Raw genomic sequence first — 24,871 nt, 5'->3', positions numbered from 1 at the left:
TGATCCTTCTCAGACGTAATAGTTGTGAGTAGGGTAATCCTTCCTTTAGTTTGGGCGGTTGGAATGATGAAAAGTGAAGATACACATTCCTGTCTGTAGGTAAACTGAAAACCATCTGATATTCATGTGACACTCATATCCAAAAAATTAACCTGCGTAGGGCTCAAATTTGAATGTAATGGTGGGGAATATTTGGTTAATACTTCCCCAAAACTCTAACAAAGTTTCTAGGGGTCCCATCCATAGAAAAAAGATGTCATCTATAAAACGTAACCACAATTTAACAAATTGAAACTTAGGATGAGTATACATGTGCTCTTCTTCAAAGCAAGCCATAAATAGGTTGCCATATAATTGGACATAGTGCCCCATCGCAGTAATTGTTTCTAGAAGCTTTGCTTGTATAGGGGAAAAAAAAAAAAAGAACAGCCCTGTTGTGCATGTTTGGATAGCATTATTATTATTTTTTGCAAGCTGTTATAAATAAGCTTGTATGAGAGATATGTAATATATACATATATTGGAGATATAATTTTATGAGCTACACATAGAATCAAAGAAAATGGAGTAATAATTAGGAAATGCACATGCTACACTTATTTAATTACCAACGACTTAAAGTGAACATGTTATGGAAAAATAAACTTAAATCGCCCCAAATACATTGAATACATCAAATATCACAAAGATACATGATGTATCCAATGTAAGATATCGAGATATACTTACCTCACTTCCGTTCCAGTGCCGCCATCTTCAGCGATTCGTGGGTGTTACTCTTACTGTCTGATGCTCTTACTGTGTTTTCTGTGATTTGCTCTGCTTATGGACGCTTCCTCAAGTAGGGCAAACCTCCTCAGGAACGCCGATACCCTGACTTTTTTGCCAGCATATCATTCCACTGAACCCTAAGGAACTGGAACTCTGAAACAAGGCACCGCAAAGTGAATAGCTCTATCCCTCCCCAGTATCTGGACGACACACAGTTCTGGAAGTACAACTGATTTATATTGAGCCAAACTTGACCTTTTATGAACAGACCCAAGCATGGGGTCTCCATTCAATATAGAACAAACCTGTCCTAGGCGTCAAAGACTATAACTTAATTATTTCTCAGTTACAGGGAGCCATACATAAAATATACAATTCTAATTCTAATTGTACAGGAACCCCACAAGTCTTATAACCCCGAACAGCCCGGATCTGAGCGACCAAGTTGTCCAAATAGCGCTCAGATCCTTCCAGTGTAAATAAAATCGTCATCAGGGTAAAGTTCTGACCAGTCGCACACGTGGTTGTGGCCCAAAATAGTTCCAGGAAGAAAGAGGCAGTGGCCGGTCAACTTTGGGAAGTTCCTGCGTGAACATAAACATAATGCTCCCCCCAAGCCAGGAGAGCGCTCTCCTGGCTTAAAGTGAAAAAAACAGATGGAGTCAAAGCACTTAAGAATATCTGCAGTGCTGCTGCACTACCCCCAAGTGACACACAGTGGCACAAATTAATAATAGATACCAGAAAGTTGGAGTGCGCTAGTCAGGGTCTTCTCTGAGTACTCTGAAAAATATATACAGTATATAGTGCAGACTATCTGTATATACAGGGTATGCAAGATAGGCAGTATAAACAAATAGAGAGGCAGGAGCCCAAATTGAATAGTATCAAACACAGTATTTATTTAAACAAAAGGTTAAAAACTCTTACTTGAAGTAGTGGGTTTGCCAGCAATAAACCCACAACTAGATAAGCAGGTTGAGGGGGCAGTCAATCAAACTAGGATTTATTTCTAGTCCTCCCACTCATTGTGGGTGTGTGCACTCAATTCATAAGTCTTTTCTAGGGCTGTTTACAAAATCGGTTCATACTGCCTATAGTAAAGGTTACAACACTGCAGGCTGATATTGCCTAAAAGATCACATTATGAAAAAAAAATTGTAAAAAAACTTCCTGTAAAAAAACTTTTAGAGATATTTTAGCTTCCAACAATGTATAATCACATTTATATTCTTTATTTTCAGATGTTCTATAGCAATGGGGATCATCGACTAAATAGAATTATACATAAAATTATATTTCTTGCAATCAAGTGAAAATTAGAAGCTAGAAATATCAACCCAATGTCCAGCCCTGGGATAACATTATTAAAAACAAAATTTGAAAATAAGAATAAAATCTAAAATATTTTAATAGAAAATTGTAAACATTTCAGGGGATTATCACCTAAATGCAAATGTATCAAACATCTAGCTTGACATAGTATGTGGATAGTTTCTCTATATAGAGAGGGTCAAAAAAATGTAGATAGAGATCAGTATTCAATATTAGAACTGTCTATACTGAGACATGGACAAAATTCTAAATGGGGATTATCTACTAAACAGAATCTTTTGTACCAAATATTACATTCTAAAACAATAATCTGTTATTAAATATGTCCTCTGTTGTCAATCATCAGCCTACAGTGTGTACATTACATACCAGTCATTAAAACATTGCATCATCTATATACATCTATATACTCATATTCATATACACATGCACATTGCATTATCTATATTATGTTTGATGATATAGAATGTATCTCCTATATATCTAGAAAAGAGAAAAATAGTTTAGCATATACATTTATGTATTTAAAAACCATTCTTATTGGACTTATAGAAAGTGACAGATCTCGAAGTCCTCGTTAAGGCCCCTAGGTGATAGGTATTTTAATTTAAATATCCATCTCATTTTTTGTTGGGCTAACTTCTTATCTAGATCCTCTCCTCGGCAATTTCTATTAACTTTTTCTAGTCCTCAAAATCTGAGTTTAGTGGGATCACTATTATGTTTTAGTGCGAAGTGTGCTGATAGAGGATCTTTTTCGGATGTAACGAACATGTTCTCCAATACGTACATATATTTGTCGTGTGGTCTTGCCCACGTATTGTAAATTACATGGGCAAGTCAAAACATAGATGCAGTATTTACTGTGACACGTAATAAGCTGTTTTATCTTGTATGTATTGGATTTTGTCCTATCTTCCAATTCTTTCACTACCTTTTTCTGCGTTCCTGTCCCCCTACAGGCCAAACAATAGCCACATTGAAAGAAACCAATTTCTTCAGTGAGGAATGTTGTGTTCTTTTTCTCATTTTTAAAACTACTTTTTACTAATTGATTCATAATGCTGGGTACTCCTCTATAAATAACCCTGGGTTTTTAGGGATTATTTCTTCTAGCAGGGGATCTCCAGAGAGAATAAACCAATATTTATTTACAATCTTTCTTAACGTCTTACTATTTCCTGAGTAATTGAATATTAATGGCACTCCTTGGGTTTCTATACTCCTTAGGCCATTTTTCCCAGTTTTTTCAGTTTTCTCCTCAGGTTTTTTCTCTTTTTAAAGGTCTTTTCTGTCAATCCTTTGGACAGCTTGAGATGCTTTCTCTAGTGTTTTTTCTGGATAATTTTTCATCTTAAAATCTTCTAGCAATTTTGTCGCTTGGATAGTATAATCGTCCTCATTAGTACAATTACGTCTAACTCGCATAAGTTGGCCTTTGGGTATGCCATCCAACCAGGGACAATAGTGACAGCTGTCGAAAAAAATAAAACTGTTGACGTCCACTTCTTAAAGAAGGTTTTAGTCTGGATCCTCATGGCAGATATAAAAATATGAAGATCTAAAAAATTTACTTCGCTGTCACTATGGTCCATGGTCAGACTGACACCCCAAGTATTGGAGTTAAGAAACTCAACAAACAGCTGAAGTTCTTGCACGGAACCCATCAAAATAAAGAATAAATCGTCAATGAAACGGCGATAGGTGACCAGATTTCGAGCCCAGCCATGCTCTCCATATATATACGTCTCCTCCCAGAATGACATGAAGAGGTTGGCATAGCTGGGCGCGAACCTGGTCCCGATCACTGTTCCCAGTACCTGTAGATAAAAAGAATCCAAAAAAATAAAAATAATTGTTAAGAAAGATTTAACAGCTTCAATCCCGATTTGGTGGGGGATAATCGAGTAAAGCGACGAAATGTCGGCAGTAACTAAGAGATCTCCCGTCTTCCACTCGATATCCTCCAAGATTCTCAAGATATGTCCCGTATCTCGTAAATATGCTTTGGTTTTCTTGACTATGGGTTGGAGAAATTGATCAATGTATTCTGACAAGGGGGCAGATATTGATCCTATGCCCGAGATGATGGGTCTTCCCAGTGGTCTTGTTTCATGTTTGTGAATTTTAGGCTAGAAGTAATACACTGGTATCCTAGGGTGTGTTACCATCAAATATTCATGTTCTTGTTTTGTCAGTATTCCCATACTTAGGACTATATCTAGATATTCTGAGAATTTCTTCTTCATATCTTTAGTTGGATCTCCTATTAACTTCTTGTATGTGACTCAATTATCTAGTTGTCTTAAGGATTCTTCAAAAGTAGTAGGATGTATCCATTACAACGATCCCTCCCCCCTTGTCAGCAGGTTTGATAAGCTCTCCTGGCTTGTCTTCAAGAGGAGCAGGCCACAGTACAGTTTTTCCGGGGATCGCGAGGTATGGTATTCGAAAATAGTTCCATGCGTTTGACGACTAGGTACCACTGCCAGCATTTGGGAGACAAAATGGCCGCCATTTAATAGAGCAAGTGTGTTCGGTTATACGAATGGTGGCAACCCAGAGAGATCATTTAAGGTAATTAGCTTCTATGAAGTTAATGAGCAAGGGGGTGGTCGTTTTTCGGTAGATATAAAAGGGGGATGAGTCTTATGTTCGTAAACAAACAAAGGGAGTACTAGCAATCAAACGGGAAGAGGACCAAGTCTGCTACAGTATTGTGGTTCTATGCTTGGCGGGGGCAGAAGGACCGCATGTGGTGGCCTTTTTTACGCTCTATTGTCTGTCAAATCATCGGCATGATGCCAAAGTCTATGCCAAAGGTTGGATTGAGAAATGGGAGAAATATCTATTCATGAATAGGGTTTTCTCCCAATCTTTCACTTGTTTATGTTTTGTGTAGTTTTCTATGGCTCATATTATTTTACACTTAAATAATTCAAATTACTTATATTGTGTTCATTTTCTTAGAAGGATCTAGTGCCACACTCATACACACACTGCCACACAGCTCCATCTTCACTACTGGCAGTTGGGGTTCACCACCACTAGCAGTCAACGTTAGACCCTCTGGTGATGCCAAGAGAACAATTTAATTATTTTATTGTCGGCAGACAGAGGATTATGGGAGTGCAATCATGTGGGAATGTTTTATTTAAATGGAGCATATTGAATATTTGAACCCGTGTGACAATTAAGATATATGTAGTTTAATGTGTTAGTTAATGTCCTACTTTCAGTTTGAGTGATCGATCTCCCCAGACAGTGATATTTGCTTGTATAAGCTAAAAAAAAATTAGGATTGTGTTTAAATTATGTCAGGGGTTTAATTTTCTAAATAGTGTTCACTCTTAATAATGGAGGGGCCCTCCTTACACCATAACTACTACTACATGTGGTGTTCCTTGAAGAATGCCAAGAAAATACAGCATTTTGTGGAGGTCCAAAGCTGCAAAATGCATTAATATTGTGTTGGTGTCCATAGTGTCCATTTAATGAACATGGATACTGCCTATATTACAACATGTTTATATTGAAAGTCTATGAAGGGAAATGGATATCGAGTTATATATCATATTTTTTTATCTTGAAGGACTACTAAGAGACATGGATACTTAGTATAATTCGTTTTGCAGTTCAGGTTGCCTGGGAAAGTGAAGTTCTACTAAATTTGTGGATGATTTTAATATATCTGTGATAACATTTTATTTTTCTATGAAGAGCTTCTCATGGGTATTGTTTGGCCTTTTGCAGATACCCGCGCACATGTTCAATCTCGTCAGTGCTATGAGGAAGAAAGGAACACAAGTAGATATGTGTGAGCTGTCAGCGGATGACAGAATTGCGGGCTCATAAGCGACCAACTGACCTCCCTAAAGGAACAATATCAATTTTACAGACAATAAAGCTTTGCATGACATATGTCTTCATATTCGCATGATTCATTTATTCCTGCAGGACAGCAAGGTTACATTGTGGCTCACATCTATTACATTATGCAAATCCGAGAGAGCATCACATACAAATATATTTACTCTCGTGGGCAAATATAATGGTAATGTACTTCAAAATCCAAGGTAAACCTCCCTGTCAAAGCAAGTATACATGAAGCTAGATTAATGTCCAAAGAAGCAAATTCGGTTAACCTTCTTTATATCGCAACCAAAAGAGAAATGTCCCACAAAACAGAATTTAAGCACTTCTAGAAAAAATGATTTATTAAACACACTTGCGAAAGCTTGAAAGAAAAGTAATTGTAGAAAAAGATTTTAAAATGTCTCTACAGGCAATATTAACATAATGAAATCTATCAACAGTATAAGTAGCAGGGTAAGAATTGCATGGGCATCTTTAGATCTAAAGTTATGTTCCAGAACGTCAATGGAGATGGGGAAAATGCCAGGTACCATCAACACGCTGATGGAAAAGTGAACGAAACAATTATAATAAATTATTCACACAATGTAACACAAACAAATATGTGAACCTTTGTAAGGCTGCGCTTTGCAATGTCTATAGCAGACAGTTAAAACCACGAGGATGCAAAGGGAATATAGAAGGAGGTGAAGTGATACCAAACAAGCTACTATCAAAGACACCAGAACTCTAAGATTTAGGAATTTCCAAAATCTGTTTCAATGAGGATACTGGTGGAACGTGAAAACTTAGGTTGGAACCTATTGATCTATGAAATTAGGACATTACAGAACATGTAAGGTAGCCATTTAAATGTGGCACAGCAAGTAGATTACATTCTGCATGGGTCTTCGTATCGAGAGTGTGTTTCATCCTGTACACATGGTATTTTCTTCTCATCTCTATTCATGTGAAAGACTCACTTAAGAGATTTGCCTTGACAGGGCAGGCGAGCTTGCACTTTAATAGAGTGGTACTAAAAATCTCATGTTATTTAGATGTGCATAGGGATCTGTGATAAAGGTAGGTTGTTTTTCTTTTTTTTTTTCCTTTTATTTTATATTCCTGCAACTCAGACATGCATTCATAGATCAGAGAAGAGGATTCAACAAAATTGCAAAGAGGACGGGACCCCTTTTGTATCTCACTGAAAATTTCAAAACAGCAAGTCTAGAAGAGGGTGCATCTACACATGTGTTGGGAAGCAATACCTTGGATTGTATCCAAGACATTGCCATTCTCTTTTAACAGTAATGTTGTTGAAAAGACATCTCAATCTTAAGGTGCAACATGGACAATCTGAATATGAATTAATAACCATAGAGTTATATACTATATTAGTTTAGTTTCTATTCATAAACAGGACTATATATAGGACACAAGGTAATGTGTCTAGACTGGAAGAAATTAGATTTTGTCTAAGGCAAAGGAAAGGTTTTTTTTTTTACAGTAAGAACAATAAGGATGTGGAATCCTCTGTGAGAAAATAAGCAGTTTTATCTGTACAGATGTTTATACAGCAACTGATTGCATACTTGCAAAAACCTAATATTCAATGATATAATGTTTAATTTGTGGGGTAACAGCTTCTTAAACCAAAGATTAGTCTGACTGCCATTCTGGGGTCGATAATTTTTTCCCTAGTTTGCTGCAAAATTGGAAGTGCATCAAACTGGGTTTTTGCCTTCTTTTGGCTCAACAGCAAAAACTGATGTGAGGAAGGCTGAACTTGATGGACACATGTCTCTTTTCAGCCTATGTACGGTAACTGTGTAGTTTGCATGTTTATATTATAGGAGGAATCTCCTTTATGAATGATAAATACCTTTCTTTTCACAGCTTAACATAATTCTAAATATTTTTTGTCATATTACATGTCATGTTGTGGGTGGTTGCTACGAGACCTGTTTCTCCTGTAAAAAATTTTTCGAACATCTGTTACCAGCCATGATGTATTCCCTTAATGCAGCACTGACTCAAAATCACGTGTTCTACTGAAGTAGCAGAACACCAGAAGGAAAATTATGCTTTTCAGTATCCAGAAGATGTGCCTCAATGAGTTCCAAGAGTGTGTTGTATTTTTTTTTTACTTGTTCTTCATTCAATTTAGGCTTGTCCACAATTATGTTTTTCTCTGTAATTCTGACCTGTCTTGGTATACAGTACCAAGTCTTGGTATACAGTACATTGGTGAGAATTCTGACTTTGTGTACCTACACTCAGGTTTATTTGCTTTCATCCACTTTGGATATCTCTGATGCCCAGACAGTTCTGAGGACATGGGGTATGATGGTTTATCTCGTTTCTAGTTTCTCTGATCCATATTCAGCAAGCTACTAGTAGTTTGTATTCTGATAATGTGTTGATGAAGTAAACATTCACTAGACATCACCGTTATAATAAATCCAGTGTTAATACAATAAATGTTATGACAAACAAACGGAGGGCCATTTCACAATCTAGTTAGCTGCATATATCCTAGATATAACACATGTGGCATGTTTTAAAATGGCAGCCAGTTAATCATGAAGAGACCAACAAGGGAAACGGAGATGTCTGTAATACATATTGAAGAAAGATTGTAGAGGAAGCTATTACTACAAGCTGAAAGTGACCCTCAATGACTTATGCATTATATAGAGAGTGCATTACAAATTTATTATGCTTTTATAGTTAACTATTAACTTGACCCTGCATCTTCCCTTTTGAAGGAATGAAGGGGGGAAAAAAAGACTAAAATTTCTATTGGAGTTAATATTAAAGTATTATGAGATGACTGTACAGAAGGCTGTGAGATACTTAAAATGTATGAAATGTATTACATAATTCATACATGGGAAATTAAGTTTTTCCTTTGACCAGTTTTAATTAAGTTGTATAATGTAAGATGAATGCAATAAAAGGAGAAGATACATCACATATTCGTTCTGCTAATTCATTATATATTATTGGCAATGCAGCACATACCAGAAAAAAAACAAAACAACATATTTAACTATTTTACCACAATTAACTTTTTGTGCCTATTATTTATAGCAGAAACCACACCTGTGTAACACCATTTATATCAAAAACAAAAAGGACAGTATTAGATTAAAGCTAATTTTCATAATGTTATATAAGCATGATCTGCGCAGGACTTGTAACTAGATGTAACAAAAAAAAAGAACACAAAATGGCTGGTGGGATGCTATAGCTGCCATAGATAATAATAGGATAGGAACTAATTCCAAAGCCAGAATGTAAAAAATGACACTCCTATGCTATAGTACAAACAATTATTGAAATGCAAAAGAAAGAACATTAAAGGGACTCTCCAGTGCCAGGAAAACAAACAGTTTTCCTGGCACTGCAGGTCCCCTCTCCCTCCCACCCCCCATTCCAGGTTGCGGAAGGGGTTAAAACCCCTTCAGTGACTTACCTGTATCCAGCGCCGATGTCCCTCGGCGCTGGTTCAGGGTCCGCCCACGTTCCTCCCCCGCCGACGTCATCCGGCGGGGGAGACCTATTGCGCATGCGGTGCAATGGAGCGCATTAGACCTCCCCATAGGAAAGCATTGAATAATGCTTTCAATGCTTTCCTATCTGGATTTCAGCGATGCTGTATGTCCTTACATAGCGTGAGGACGTCCAGCGACGTTATAGCACACTTTTCGTGTCCTATGAACCCGGAAGTGCCCTCTAGTGGCTGTCTAGAAGACAGCCACTAGAGGAGGACTTAACCCTGCAAGGTAAATTTTGCAGTTTATAAAAATGGCAATAATTACACTTGCAGGGTTAAGGGTAGTGGAAGTTGGCACCCAGACCACTCCAATGGGCAGAAGTGGTCTGGGTGCCTGGAGTGTCCCTTTAAGCTCAAAGGACTAATGAAAAGAGGAGGCTGCAAGCAGGTCATACAAAAACATCATGGTGTTCTAGAATGCAGCTGGCAGATACTTTTTGGAGAGACTTCCAAGAGAGCATACGTACATGCATGCGCACACACACACACACACACACACAAACACACACACGCACACACACAGTGCTACTTCATTTTGGTACAAGAGTAATGGCCAAGTTACAAATGCATGTTTGCATACACTGTACATATATACATTCATATATACATGAGAATAAATTGAAAACTACATATTAATACAGTGTTAGCAAGCCCAAGGTAGCACTTTACCAAATCCAACAATATAGGGACTGCACATCTCATTCCCCACCTTCCCTAGTGTCCTGCATACATCTCACTCCTCCACTTTCCTTGGTGTCTCCACTTCTTATCCCTCCAATCTCGCTGGTGTTCCACTTACGCCTCACACCTCCACTTTCTCTTTTCTCCTGCATACATCTCATTCCTCCACTTGCCCTGGTGTCCCACATACATCTCATTCCTCCCCTGGTTTCCCACATACATCTCATTCCTTTCTATGGCATATTGCACACATCTTATTCCTCCACTTTCCCCAGTGTCCCACATTCAACTCATTGCTGCAACAATTGGTTTGCATAACCAAAGAATTTCTGCACAAACTGTCAGAAACCGTCTCAGGGAAGCTCATCTACATGCTCGTCGTCCTCATCGGAGTCTCGACCTGACTGCAGTTCATCATTGTAACCGACTTGAGTGGGCAAATGCTCACATTCGATGGCGTCTGGCACTTTGGAGAGGTGTTCTCTTCAAGGATGAATCCCGGTTTTCACTGTACAGGGAAAATGGCAAACAGCATGTATGGCGTCGTGTGGGTGAGCAGTTTGCTGATGTCAACGTTGTGGATCGAGTGGTCCATGGTGGCAGTGGGGTTTTATTGATGGCATTTTGAATGCACAGAGATACCGTGACGAGATCCTGAGGCCCATTGTTGTGCCATTCATCCATGACCATCACCTTATCTTGCAGCATGATAATGCACAGCCCCATGTTGCAAGGAACTGTTCACAATTCCTGGAAGCTGAAAACATCCCAGTTTTTGCATGGCCAGCATACTCACCGGACATGTCACCCATGTTTGGAATGCTCTGGATCGTCATATACAACAGCGTGTTCCAGGTTCTACCAATATCCAGCAACTTTGCACAGCCATTGAAGAGGAGTGGATCAACATTCAACAGGCCACAATCAACAACCTGATCAACTCTATGCGAAGGATAAGTGTTGCACTGCGTGAGGCAAATAGTGGTCACACTAGATACTGACTGGTTTTCGACCCCCCAAGCTCACCCAATACAGTAAAACTGCACATTTTAGAGTTGCGTTTTATTGTGGCCAGTCTAAGGCACACCTGTGCAATAATCATGCTGTCTTATCAGCATCTTGAAATACCACACCTGTGAGGTGGATGGATTACCTCAGCAAAGGAGAAGTGCTCACTAACACAGATTTAGACAGATTTGTGAACAATAGGCCTTTTGTGTACTTAGAAAAAAAGTCTTAGATCTTTGAGTTCAGCTCATGAAAAATGGGAGCAAAAACAAAAGTGTTTATAATTTTGCCCAGTGTAGTAACACAAAAAGCAGTACATGTATATCTGTGGCTTTAGTGTTGCTAACCTCTATGGTGTGATTTACTGACCCTGAACCATCTATCCCTGGACTGACCATTGGAATTGTTTCTGACCATACTTATTGGATTATCCATGCTGGTACCTTTCTATTTCTGTGCCATCATTGTTGTCTGTCATTCCATCAGGTTCTCGCGTTAGTGGTGTCGCTGCAAGAGGCAGACGTTCTCTGCACAGTGAGCACCTCTCAACACAGATCCTGACTTATATACACAGATTATGTAGGCACGAAAGTAATTGGAGATCTATATAATTATATGCATAGAGGCACACGGTGCTAATGTATGTAGGCACAAGAGCAAAAGCAAGAACAATCTGCACATCCAGATTAAATATAGCTTAACTTGTCTTATACCTTAATGACAGTTCCTCAGGTTTTCTTTTCATGGTGTGTTCTTTCCATACAGGGGTCTTTATATGCAGCTTTGGAACAGGTTTCCTTTGTACAGGAATATAGGGCACCGCAGGAGGCAAGAACTTCTGTGACAGTGCCCTTGCAAGTCTATATCCCACATACTGACAAAAGGCCAGACTCATGCAAGGTGATGAAGTCTTAGCACTTCCACTAATGAAGGGATTTTCTGGACCATTTACTTCAGCCTATTGAGGAGAAAAGACAAAAAAGCATGCTGTATAAATCTCTCGAAAACACGTTAATGGAAAAACATAAAGCAAACACACATAATATGAAATCTGTGTAATAAAAAAAACACCTCCCTGAGATGCATTTTTGCAAGTTGGGATGTCTGCCAATATCTTAATCAGCTTCCAAAACAGAAGCTGGTTGAGATGTGAGGAGGAAATATCAGAACAATACCTGAGGAACCGGAACAGTGCTATTTGTCTGAGGATCCGTAAGCCTGGAGAAAAGGTATTTAATATTTAAAGTAACTAAAAATATAGCGTACTAGAATGTTTGTCACAAATAAATACAATTAAAACTATTTTGTTTTAACAATATATTTACAAACAGGGAAGAAGCCACTAAACAGTTATACATATAAGGAAGGACCTTTCCACACGTGAAAACAAAGCAAGTTGAGCTGTGTATTCACCCATGTTTGTACATATATCTTAAGAAAAAAAAAAGTTTAATTTTCACCTTTTATTTTCAATAATATGTGGGGCATTTTTTTCTTAAACAAATTTTCTTTTTGCGCAGACTATTTTGATTTTACAAAGACTCCCCAGACACACTCTGGGCACCAACACAATGTAAGTGCAAAGTTCTGGAGCTTTCTGCCACATACCAAAACCCCTTAGCCACAACTAGTCATGTCACAAAATGACTTCCTCTGAGGACGTACTCATCTCAGCCAATGAGATATCGGTATGAGCTGAGCTTCTGGCATGGCTGCTCTCCATAGCCAATGACTGTCCTCTTTTTATCTGACCTGTCATTGAAATACTATATAAATATAAGATGAAAGAGATTGACTGATCTCTCATTTACTGAGCTACACTGTGTACCTTCCAAATAAGGAAGACATTTTTAAGAAGAGAAAAGGCACAGCTATGGCGGCACGGCTATGGGGACCCAGTTACACTGCAGAAAGCTGCAAAGCACGTTTTATTTAGAGATTTGGGTGTAGATAAGAAAAAACACAGCATGAATATGAAGATAAAAACAGTCAAATATGGTTCCTTTAAAAAGTGGAACATCTTCATCCATTCCTCACAGACACAGGGCCCGTAAGATCTATGTTATGAGGGTGCTAACCCAGTTATTTATGTTAGGGAAGTATTTCAGTCAGGCTAAAGTTAACATTTACTAATAAATACGGACCTATCTGTGAGACCAAATCAATATGGCAGCAAATTATAGAATATAGGAAGTTTGTGTTGGACAACACGTCCCATATTACAGAAGATAAAGAGTTAGAACGCATGCGCATGTTTTTACTGTAACTGTGAACTACTCTAAGCAGTCACTTACAGTTAAATTACTTTTCATAGCTTTGATTTAAAACTTTGTTTAAAGCTAAGTAATATTATAAAGCAAATGATTTTCTTCTGGCGATTCTCAAAAATGACACTTGATGTACGGCAGCAAAACAGAGCATTAACATAACCAATTTTCAGGCTGCGTTGCTTTCTTGTCTAAAAGCCTTAGGCTAGAAATGTATATTTAAATCTCCTACTCTTAAGGAAAACCTAAATTGCAAATTAATGTGACATTTATATTTTGTGCATCTCTAGTTTGAAAGTTGAAATACATTATTCAAAAATGCTGAACTAAAGTATAAAATAATCTAAAAGTAAAAAAAAAAAGACATCCACAATGTTTAGAGGGGACCTGGGCGAGGGAGTAATAGAACAACATAGACTGAGGCCATACATCAGGATGAACAATGAGAAAATAGAATCACACTGGTACATACAGTGGAAACAAAATGCCCTAATATTAAAGGAGAGCTCTGAGGAGGAGTGGGAGACAATACATGGACCAACGCAGAATACATTTGGTAGGAGAGGGTAGAACCCTCATGGACCATTGCCCCTGGCAGGGGAGACTAGTCCAGGAACAACTGATGAACTGGAAGTTTGGGAAAGCTGGCACCCAATCTGCAAAATATCTAAAATGAAAAATAAAAATCTCCATCTTAGTAGAGTCTAATTCTTAATGATCAGATGATCAGGTTTTACAACATGGTTGATGTTGGAACCTATGAGATACTGCCATACGTCACCTGTGATAACAACTGTGCCTGTCTGCCTCAGCTCTTTGTGCACGGCCGACCCTGAGTAGGAATGGACAGCAGTCATCAAGACATGTGCCAGGAGGGCATGTGTCATCAGTAGTAAGCAAATAACACCACAACAACTGAATGGGAAGGCACTAAAACATCAGCTCACAGAGAATAAAACTTAATTTTGCAAATCCAGTTGTTGTTGATCCAATTGTTGATGTTCTTTCTTACTCTGTGTCCCACATAAAGTGGAAAGCAATGCTCTATGAGAAGTATTACAGGCAAACTATGGCAATTGCTGCGCATGTACCCTACTTTCCGATATACTCTGTGAGTACTGAGGATTCCCCAAGCGGTTGAGATGGAGCTGTGGCTAGATTTCAGTAAACAAATCCCTTATTTAGGGACTTTGGGTGGGAGGGGGGGCACTAATTTAAATCTACTTCTCCCTTAATGTCACATTTTCTTTTAGGACATATTGCAAGTTAGCAATCACTAACATGTCTTTTTCTCTTTACACTTAGATGAAGTAGGTAATAAGTTGAGTGAATTGGTGAAGGCAATTTCTATTGCCTACTAAGATAAAAAAGGAACAGAAGGAGTTAGAGGTCAAGAAAAAAGGTAACCTTCGTAAATAGGGAACCTATGCTGTTAGATAGTCTACCACAGCTGTAAGTTTATTTTAGTGTTAAAGGGACATTCCAGGGACAGTGCACCTTTATTTACATCGTATACTGTAGACAGTGTTTAGAAAAGTATTCAAAGATTATTTTGCATGCTAGTGAATCAGTAAGAGAAGAAAACGAAATCTTCTACTTTTAATTTTGTTTTATTACAGTAACTGTAGTTTTATGTTCATTAAAATGCGTACCTGGAATTAGCTCATAAAAATAAATTGGAGTCAGTTTAAATCGCACATTGACCAGAAGGACCTTTGCAGCTACAGTCAACTTATAATTGACTTGAGAGGTTTTCACCCCTTTGATGCTCGAACATACTTCCCAACATTTCAAACTTTATGAGTGGGAGGTGGCCAGGGGAGGGAGTGTTCTGAGAACTATGAGGTGACATACTAATAACATATACAGCTAAAATGTAATTTAGAACAAGATCAATGAATCATATCTTCACAGACTGATTTTATTGTAGAGTGAAGACGCATTACTGGGAATATTATTGATGTGGAGCTCTCTTATACACTCAAGCACACCAACAATATAAAGCTCCTAGAAGATAGAAACATTAGAATGGAAAAGAGGGACAGAGGGATTTGAGCCCAATATAGAGAATGCCCTTTCTAACTAGAGACACGAGCAGGATGACGTCATCACATTAATCTAGTCATTAAATACTCTCTACTACTCATTTCAGTCAGCTATTGGTTGAGCTATTTTTTTTTTAATCTTTAGATTTGATTTGCTAGGCAATTAAAGGGTTACTTCAAGCACCATGACCACTTCAGTGCTTTGAAGTGGTCATGGTGATAGGAGTCTGATTGTGCAGCATTTCAGTTTGAAACTTTGCACATCTCAATTTTGCATTTAAAGGAACACTCCAAGCATCATAAACACTATAGCAGTGCTTCCTTTAGCTCTCCTGAGCACCCCTGAGAACTCATTCGCTGAGAGCATCAGCTTGCAAATCACGTTGTTGTTTTGTTTTTTTTAATTATTTATTTTTGTGGTCAAGCATAAACATTGTACATTGTGTGAAGAAAAGATATCAATCAACAGGTATACACATTAGCATGGACCACATCACAGTTAATGTATAGAACCAATTTTTTAAATGTTAGATAAGCTTAAATCCCTCCTATATCAGCCATAGTCAGATTATGGGCTGGAGGTTGCTTGCTGTGAGCTTAAAGTGCCTGTGTAAGTAACTGTATAGGGTATGTCATAAAATATCTTAGTTTAAGGCGCGGGTAATTTAAAGAGCTTAAGCCTGGTCATTATCTATAACCTAGGACCTTCTGAACCGATGGCTGGTGGGTGGTAGGGTCGGCTAGAACCCTTTCTGGACGTGTCACATATTGCTTGGCAGCTGGAAAGGAGACAGTGCGTGTCCCAGTAGTGGAGGGGGGGTTATTAACTAGACAAGGTGTCTGCGTAACAGCTTACATATCCAGGCGCATTATTAAAATAAAGTTACCTCAACAGTTGAAATATTAACTAAGCATACAGTTAAAATTAAAAAGTAAACCAAACGTTGGTAAGTAGAACATGAAGTTGCAGCACAAATATCGACAGCAGTTGATTCAGGTGGGTAAGACAGATGTACCTAGTCCCGGTCCCCTGGGTTGATGCTGCCAACAGACCACCATGGGCCAGCTGCTGTGCGTATCGCTTCCGCCGGTATGCCCTGAGACCTGAGGAAGGTCAGCACCTCTGACAGATGTACCAAAGGGTGCTTTTCGCGATCCTTATCAGCCAGTAATCGGTGGGGACCCCATTTGTAGGGGATAGAGTGCTCTTGAAGCTGCTGTGTGACCTGTCAAAACGATCTCCTCTAAGTCAGGGTGTGCCTGGAAAAGTCTCTGAAAAGTGTCAGGTGTGCCCCCTCAAAGGGTACTATGGGAGAACCCCTTGTGGCTCCCATAAGGACCCCCCTGTTTGAGTACCGAACAAACTTGATCAGCACCTCACGGGGAGCATCTTTGGGTGCTTTGGTGGCCCTGGGGAGATGAAAAACAGAGTCGACTCCAAGCTGCTTCACCTGCTTAGGTAATAATAGCGTGGCTATGAGCCTCCTCTAGTAATGGGGCAATTTAGTATTGGTGACTGATTCCGGCACCCCTCAAATCCTCATGTAACATGCCTTGGCTTTATCCTCCATGCTTGCTAGTTGTGCTGTCAGGGAATTGCATTGTTTCTGCAGCGAACTCAGGGCAGTATCCGTGGCCGTTTGAGCCACCCCTGCGCCCTTGATGTGTTCTTCAGCTGTCGCTACCCGTTTGGTGAGTGTGGATACCTCTTCCCTGATGAGTGCCAAGACTGCATGGAACATGGCTTGGATGTCTTTTACCAGTGCTTTTATGTCGGCTTTCGTGGCAGGAGCATTGTCCCCCAGCTCCAAGGGTGCCATAGGCTTCTTCCATACCTGCGAGAATCCAGGTAGGTTGGTTGTGGGGCTGTCGTCGTCTGACGAGGGAAATGTATAGGCCCCTGCCAGCACCATCTTGAGGGGATCAGGCTGCATGGCGGTGCGCATGAGAGCCCCGATATCTCGGGTTCCCGAGCTGGGATCTGCTCTGTACTTTTTCACCTTTTTCCCCATGATGTAGGGTACTTGGGGCAGCAGTTGAGGCTTAGTATTGGTGCCTTTTATGCCAGTAAACAGCAGTTTGCAGGTTTTTCATGCAAAGCTGCTGCGAGACGCGTCTGGCTCATTCAGGCACTGGCTCCGCCCCCCAATCACATTGTTTTATAACTACCTTCATACAGATACACACATATTTAGCTTTAGTCATATAGATCAAATCAAAAGAGGAGAAGTAGTGTCCAGTGCTAAGTTTACAGTTGTAATCCCAGTGCGCACAATAGTGAGTAAACATAAATATATATATACACCTAATGTGAACAAAACATAAGGTTCATTGCTGAATGGTAAAAAATACACTCTCATAGAGTAGTACAGTAATAATCAATTTTTGGAAGGTATATTCTCTTTAGGTAGTTAACTTACACGGGCGCTTTACTTTCTGCCGAATGTAAAAATATATTCTGATTAATGTTTCTCGAGGATACAATACCAGATGGCAGAGTAGCTACAATCAGTAGATTTTGAGATATTTGCCAACATATGTTGCTGAACTAGTTAAAAAAGACGCTTTGCGGGGCGGGGCCTGACCGCCGAACAGATCAGACGTGTCTCGTCTGAGCTCTGGGATCTGGACCGGAAAATCGGAGCCAACTCCGCACCATAAGTAGCCACCAACCCAAATTGGCACCTAAACTGCCCACAAGATGAGGGCACACACAGCGATACCTCTCAAGATACGGTATGGCGCCGGAGTAACCCGACCACGGCCTGGGGCCTACTCGAGCTTGAGCCGGGGAGAGACGGCCGCTCCCCCGGGTCTCCGAACGGTGGCCGGCTGTCCCCGTCCCCCCCCCCTGGACCGGCGGGGGTTATCCCGGTCCCCGCGAGCGACCACCACGGATGACTGCCGAGCCAAAACACAATCCAGGCCGCAGAACCCAGCCCAAAGGGAGAGCTCCAAAATGGCGGATTTCCCGCAACCACATGGGCATACAAAGAGCGACCCGCCACATAATCCAAAGCCCCCCAAAGGCAGAGCCGACTTGTGGACCTCACATGCCCACCAGCAACCCACCTTAAGCAGCTACCAGTTCCGGCAAAGAACCGCGAGTGGAGAGACAAACGGCGGGAACAGAGAGGGTTCCCCTCAGGCATCCCTAACGCACGGACCACACAGCAACACCAAACAAGCCCAATCCAGCAGCAGACATCCAGGAGCTCCTGCCCTGAACACCAAACTCCGGCACGGAAGACCCGAGCCCACTGGAGGGAACTTCATACTCGGATCCTCGACAACTCCCACACAGGGAAGGAAAGCGACCCACAGCTGAAGCACTCGAAACCGCAAGCCGCAGAAGCAGGCCCCCAGGATTACCCAGGGCTCTGAAGAGTGCTTAATTGAACTCTGCAGCCGGGTCTCCTACCGCCCTATATGTCCACAACCAAGCCTAGGCTTCGGCTAATTTCTGGTCACTAACTATGGACGCTATAATGCCGTACCTGCAAACACTGAAAAAAAAACGGTATCCACTGACTCACACACACTCTGACTAACCTGACATCACAACCTGACAACTTCTGGTATAAACAGGCCACTGCAGACAAAGATGCCGCACATAAGCCCTGACAAATACCCCCATTAATGTTAACTACGTAGACCCCAGGCCTGACAGCAACTAACCACACAAAACTCCACATGCTCCGTGGGGGCGCCTGAGGTAGAGCTTAACTCATTAGACCAAACGACTTATCAGAGACCAAACACTCATATGACTATAGCCAGCAAACGACTAACTTCATGTCATGCTAACTCCAGTGCAGCAAATTGTAATTCTTAGCCATGCTTGTCTTTATGTACCTATAGCATAAACTGATTATACTAGCGGTGAAAACAGCTGGAGCACCAAATGCGTAATACTCTAATGTTATCATAATATAAAAATTGTGCAGATCATCTATATGCCATATGTGAAATGTATGTAGACACTGTGCTTGTGACTGCTATTGTGGCATCACGACCCGTTTTGTGAAATCTTGCACACAAAAAATAAAGAATTAAAAAAAAAAAAAAAAAAAAGACGCTTTGCTCACATTATTTCATTATGCCATATCATATTCCACCAAACACGTTTCCTCCTTAAATGATTTTCAACCCACTTACTGATAAATCTAGTTTTTATTGCCAACACCTTTTAGGGATATTTGTAACTTACAAGATGATACATTTGTTGTTATTTTATCTTCTTGTTAGAGAAAGAAAATGGTATTTAAGCATACAGCTGGCATTTACAAATAGAAATGGACTTCTAAATAATTTTTCTTTTTTCATTTTTCTTTTTAATACAACAGACACATAGTTTTGTGGTTAATACTCTTATACAATAATTCATAATTGTATAGAACAAAAAAAATTGACAGAACTGTGTGTATACATTAACCCCTTAAGGACCAAACTTCTGGAATAAAAGGGAATCATGACGTGTCAGACACGTCATGTGTCCTTAAGGGGTTAAACAACCAATGCTATCAGTTAGATGCCTGAGGCGGTACTTACCTTATCCGGGGGCCGGCCGCGGTCCTCTCTTCAAGCCGCGCGCGGTCCTGCGGCTCATCCGACTGCTCAAACAGGAAGGCGGCAGTGACCACGAGAAGCGGTCACGTGTCCCGCCTGCAGCTAAGAGCGCGCCGCAAATCTCGGGCGCGCTCTTAAAGAGACAGTGGGAGCCTAAATTGCAAAAAGGCTCCCATTGGCTCCTGTCATGCCAATCACCCCATACACTTACCTGTTGGGGGAGTGGAAGTGACAGGAGCCAATCACATTAGTTTGAAGGCTACTTATACTTACCCTTTTCCCTTAGTTCCTTGCCCTATCGTGGTTTCTGCTACAGTTCCCTTTAGTGCTTGTTGTATTCAGTTGTGTTTCTCCGTACTTGACCTTGGCTTTGTATTCTGACTTCGTTTTCGCTTTATCCTTGTCTGTACTGTTTGCCGGCTTGCTGATTCCTGTGTACCAGACCCCGGCTAGTTCTCGTTTACGCTGTCTCTTTGTGCCCTTGACCTCGGATCGCTCCTGACTCTGTACTTCTCCTTTACGTCGAGTCCGGCAACTCTAAGGTCCGGTAGACGTATCTCTCCTCTGTGCTGTCTTCTGTTTGGCTGGATCCTGCGTGTAGGGGTATATACTCGTTACATTACGATAGGGCCATGGACCCCGCAGATTTAGCTCAACAGATGGCGACCCATGAGGGTAGATTTGTAGAGCAGGATCACCGTATGGATCAAATAGCTCAGGCTCTCCAGACGCTCTTAGCTAGAACCATTCCAGCAACCGCACCTAACCCTCCTACAACCCTGCTTCCTGAAGTATCGACTATCGACTATGCCTAATGCTACAGCACATTTAACGCCTCCTCCTAGGTATGGAGGGGATTCTAAGACATGCAGAGGGTTCATTAACCAAATAGAGTTTCATTTTGAAATGTATCCACGTTCATTTCCCACAGAGAGGTCCAAAGTTGGGTTCTTTATGCACCAACTTACCGACAAAGCACTTGAATGGGCAAACCCTATTTGGGAGGCTAATGGACCTATGGTGCATAACTTTCACAGTTTCCTAACAGCTTTTCGCAGAACTTTTGACACTATGAAAAGGTCTAAGAATGCCGTTAGAGCATTAATGAGGGTTAAACAGGGTTCTAGGTCTGTGGCTGATTACGCTATACAGTTTCGTACCCTTGCCTCACAGGTCGATTGGACCAATAATGGGTTAACTACTGCCTTCATGGAAGGCTTATCAGATTCTATATTGGATGAGGTAGCAGCTAAGGAACTGGCTCTTATCTTCGCTAAAGAAGTGTTTCGATTACATGGTATTCCCTTATCTATTGTATCCGATAGGGGTAGCCAATTTATTTCCAGGTTCTGGAAAGCCTTTTGTTCGGAGATGGGTATTTCCCTCTCATTTTCTTCCGCTTACCATCCCCAGTCTAATGGAGCTGCTGAACGTGCCAACCAGTCTCTAGAGCAGTACCTCCGTTGTTTTGTGTCTCACCATCAGGACAATTGGTCTGACCTGCTTCCTTGGGCTGAATTTGCTCGGAATAATGCCACTCATGATTCTTCCGGCAAAAGCCCTTTTTACGTTGTCTATGGCCAGCATCCCGTTGTTCTTCCGGCTGCATTCTCCTCACAGGGCATGCCAGTTCTGGATGAGCATTTGGCTGGTTTGCGTAATACTTGGGAGCAGGTTCAGCGTTCTTTGGTGGACTCTGCTGCCCGCCAGAAGACTCAGGCTGACAAGCATCGCAGAGCGGCTCCTTCCTATGTTGTGGGGGACAGAGTTTTGCTTTCCACACGGAATATTTGCCTCCGGGTGCCTTCTATGAAATTGGCTCCCCGCTTCATTGGTCCTTATCGCATTATACATAAGGGTAATCCCGTTTCTTATGCCTTGGGTCTGCCTAAGAATCTGCGTATACCCAATGTATTTCACACCTCGTTGTTGAAGCCTTACGTACGCAACCGCTATACCCAGCATACTCCCCCTCCTGTCTCTGTGGAGGATCATGAGGAGTTCGAAGTGTCTGCTGTTATTGACTCTCGTTTCCTCAGGGGTCGGCTTCAGTACTTGGTACATTGGAAGGGTTATGGGCCTGAGGAGCGCAGTTGGATTTCTGCGGATGCTGTTCATGCTCCCCGCCTTGTACGTTCTTTCCATTCGCGTTTTCCTGCCAGGCCTGGTCCTGCCCGCCCGGAGGGCGTGTCCTCAGGGGGGGTACTGTAGCGGTACTTACCTTATCCGGGGGCCGGCCGCGGTCCTCTCTTCAAGCCGCGCGCGGTCCTGCGGCTGCACGAGCCGCGCGCGGCTCATCCGACTGCTCAAACAGGAAGGCGGGCAGTGACCGCGAGAAGTGGTCACGTGTCCCGCCTGCAGCTAAGAGCGCGCCGCGAATCTCGGGCGCGCTCTTAAAGAGACAGTGGGAGCCTAAATTGCAAAAAGGCTCCCATTGGCTCCTGTCATGCCAATCACCCCATACACTTACCTGTTGGGGGAGTGGAAGTGACAGGAGCCAATCACATTAGTTTGAAGGCTACTTATACTTACCCTTTTCCCTTAGTTCCTTGCCCTATCGTGGTTTCTGCTACAGTTCCCTTTAGTGCTTGTTGTATTCAGTTGTGTTTCTCCGTACTTGACCTTGGCTTTGTATTCTGACTTCGTTTTCGCTTTATCCTTGTCTGTACTGTTTTCCGGCTTGCTGATTCCTGTGTACCAGACCCCGGCTAGTTCTCGTTTACGCTGTCTCTTTGTGCCCTTGACCTCGGATCGCTCCTGACTCTGTACTTCTCCTTTACGTCGAGTCCGGCCACTCTAAGGTCCGGTAGACGTATCTCTCCTCTGTGCTGTCTTCTGTTTGGCTGGATCCTGCGTGTAGGGGTATATACTCGTTACAATGCCTCTATTTACTACTTTACAAGCACTGTTTCAAAAAAAAAAAAAAACAGCTTTATCTTTCTCACGCCCTGGGGCGATCTCATTCTGGTCCAGTGTGCTTTCTCTCTGACGCACCAACCAAGCCATGTGATTTCATAGTGTTCAGGTTTATGAATGAATATTCATAGTGGAAGAATTCTGTAATTAGGCCAATTCTGCTTTCTTATCTTCGCGTTACCCAAGTTTATAAGTCATTCACTCCCTTTGGCTAATGTACTAAATGTCATTACATGTATATACTGATACACACGAGCGCCTGGCTTCTCTTAACACAGTAAGGGTCTACTCTGCTCACTGAATAGTATTTTTTCCAAAGATTTCAATAAAGGAGATTAATTCTATTCATTAAGACTCAAAAATGATATGTTCATCATCTACCGCGTGCCAATATGGCAGCATACTTTCTGCTATTTATGAGGTTACATTTGAGAAGGGGTAATGATTATATCTCAATATCTCTCCAGAGAAAAATTAGTACAAATGTCTGATTTTGCATACTTTTTCATTTGTAGCTGGAAATTGTATAAATACTTGGTTAGACTATCCCAGCAAACTTCCACTATGCGTACGCATGTATTATTGACAGTGGAAGGCATGGCTGGTGAGTCAGAATCATTTTTGGGATGTTTTTTTTTTTACACATATAATGTTGACTTCTACGCCGCCATATACAGTAAATTATATTACAACAGCTGGAACATAATTATATATTGTATAGTGAGTCAGAGTCAGGGGTAAAATAAATTGAGGGATTGCAGTCAGAATGGAAGATTTTGTGTATCAACTCTACAACCCTGCTGAACAGGTTAATGCTTGTCTCTCAGAATTCCTGATAAAAATGGTAATAAATGTACTTGTGATTTTGGATATCTGAATATCTTGTCTGTCTGCCAGTAAACAATAACATGATATTCATTATGCACTCTAACCAGATCACCCTCAGCAATGAATACAGTAAAGCGTGACCTACGATAGCTAATGCTGACGTTTGGACGGAAATCTACATATTAATAACAGTAGAATAGTTTAGCTGTTGAACATAGTATTTTGTTATTATAATGTTTGCTACAGGCACCTAGAGCAAATGAAACACAAAGAATAATATAATTGGCTTTAAGCAACATAGAATGACATGAAACGTCTTTCCACGCACAACGCCGAATATTTTAGTTTATATGATTTTTCATGAATACAAAAGTGTACGCAAGTGTGAATAATTCACAGTGATTCCTAAGGACACTTGCATTATGTGAAGTATATGAAATGTGCAGTGTTAGTGGCTTCATGAATAAACTATTGTGGTTTGAAATGAGTTGGGTTTAGATACAAATAATTATAGGGACTGTAAGGCAGCAAAAAATAATATATTAAATTTAAACAATTTACTAGTTGTGCTTTAGATTTAAAGGAACAGTCTGATTGAATTTCTAAAGCTAGTTTAAGTATTTAGATTAATGGGCCTAATTTTTTAAAAAGAAAAAGGAAACTGAGACCTTTAAAAATACACTAGACTCATCAGTAATCCTGCTCCATAGACTCCTCCAATCCTCCAACTGTGAAGTCATCAAGCTTGATGAGTTCTGTCATCAAATGTTTTGACTGAGAAGCAATAATGCATATGGCGCATGCGCAGGGATGACCACAATCTGCCAATCCATTAGACACATATCAAGAAATATCACCATGCTACCAGGGTTATGTACTAAAGTGGGAATTCAAAGTGAATCTTAAATGTAAGGCTAAAATAGCTGAACTGGAAAAATTATCTAAGTCTTTGTTTTATGTTCTATACTTTGGCATTTATTTCTAAATTCCCAATGAATTCTCATTTTAGTAAATTACCTTATAAGTCCCTACCT

At 40.7% G+C, this 24,871-nt stretch overlaps 1 protein-coding gene across 1 annotated transcript in view; it reads right to left on the bottom strand.

Annotated features, from left to right (window-relative positions):
- Positions 1-24,871, bottom strand: part of TMEM232 (transmembrane protein 232) — a 131,482-nt gene that overhangs the window by 42,685 nt on the left and 63,926 nt on the right. The window contains exon 11 of the mRNA XM_063456373.1: positions 11,926-12,170. Within this exon, the coding sequence (XP_063312443.1) occupies positions 11,926-12,170 (245 nt within the window). The remainder of the gene's footprint in view (positions 1-11,925; positions 12,171-24,871) is intronic.

Source organism: Pelobates fuscus, chromosome 5 (assembly GCF_036172605.1).
Source record: "Pelobates fuscus isolate aPelFus1 chromosome 5, aPelFus1.pri, whole genome shotgun sequence".
In the NCBI taxonomy this organism is placed as follows: Eukaryota; Metazoa; Chordata; class Amphibia; order Anura; family Pelobatidae; genus Pelobates; species Pelobates fuscus.
This window is presented reverse-complemented; position numbering and strand designations above follow the sequence as displayed.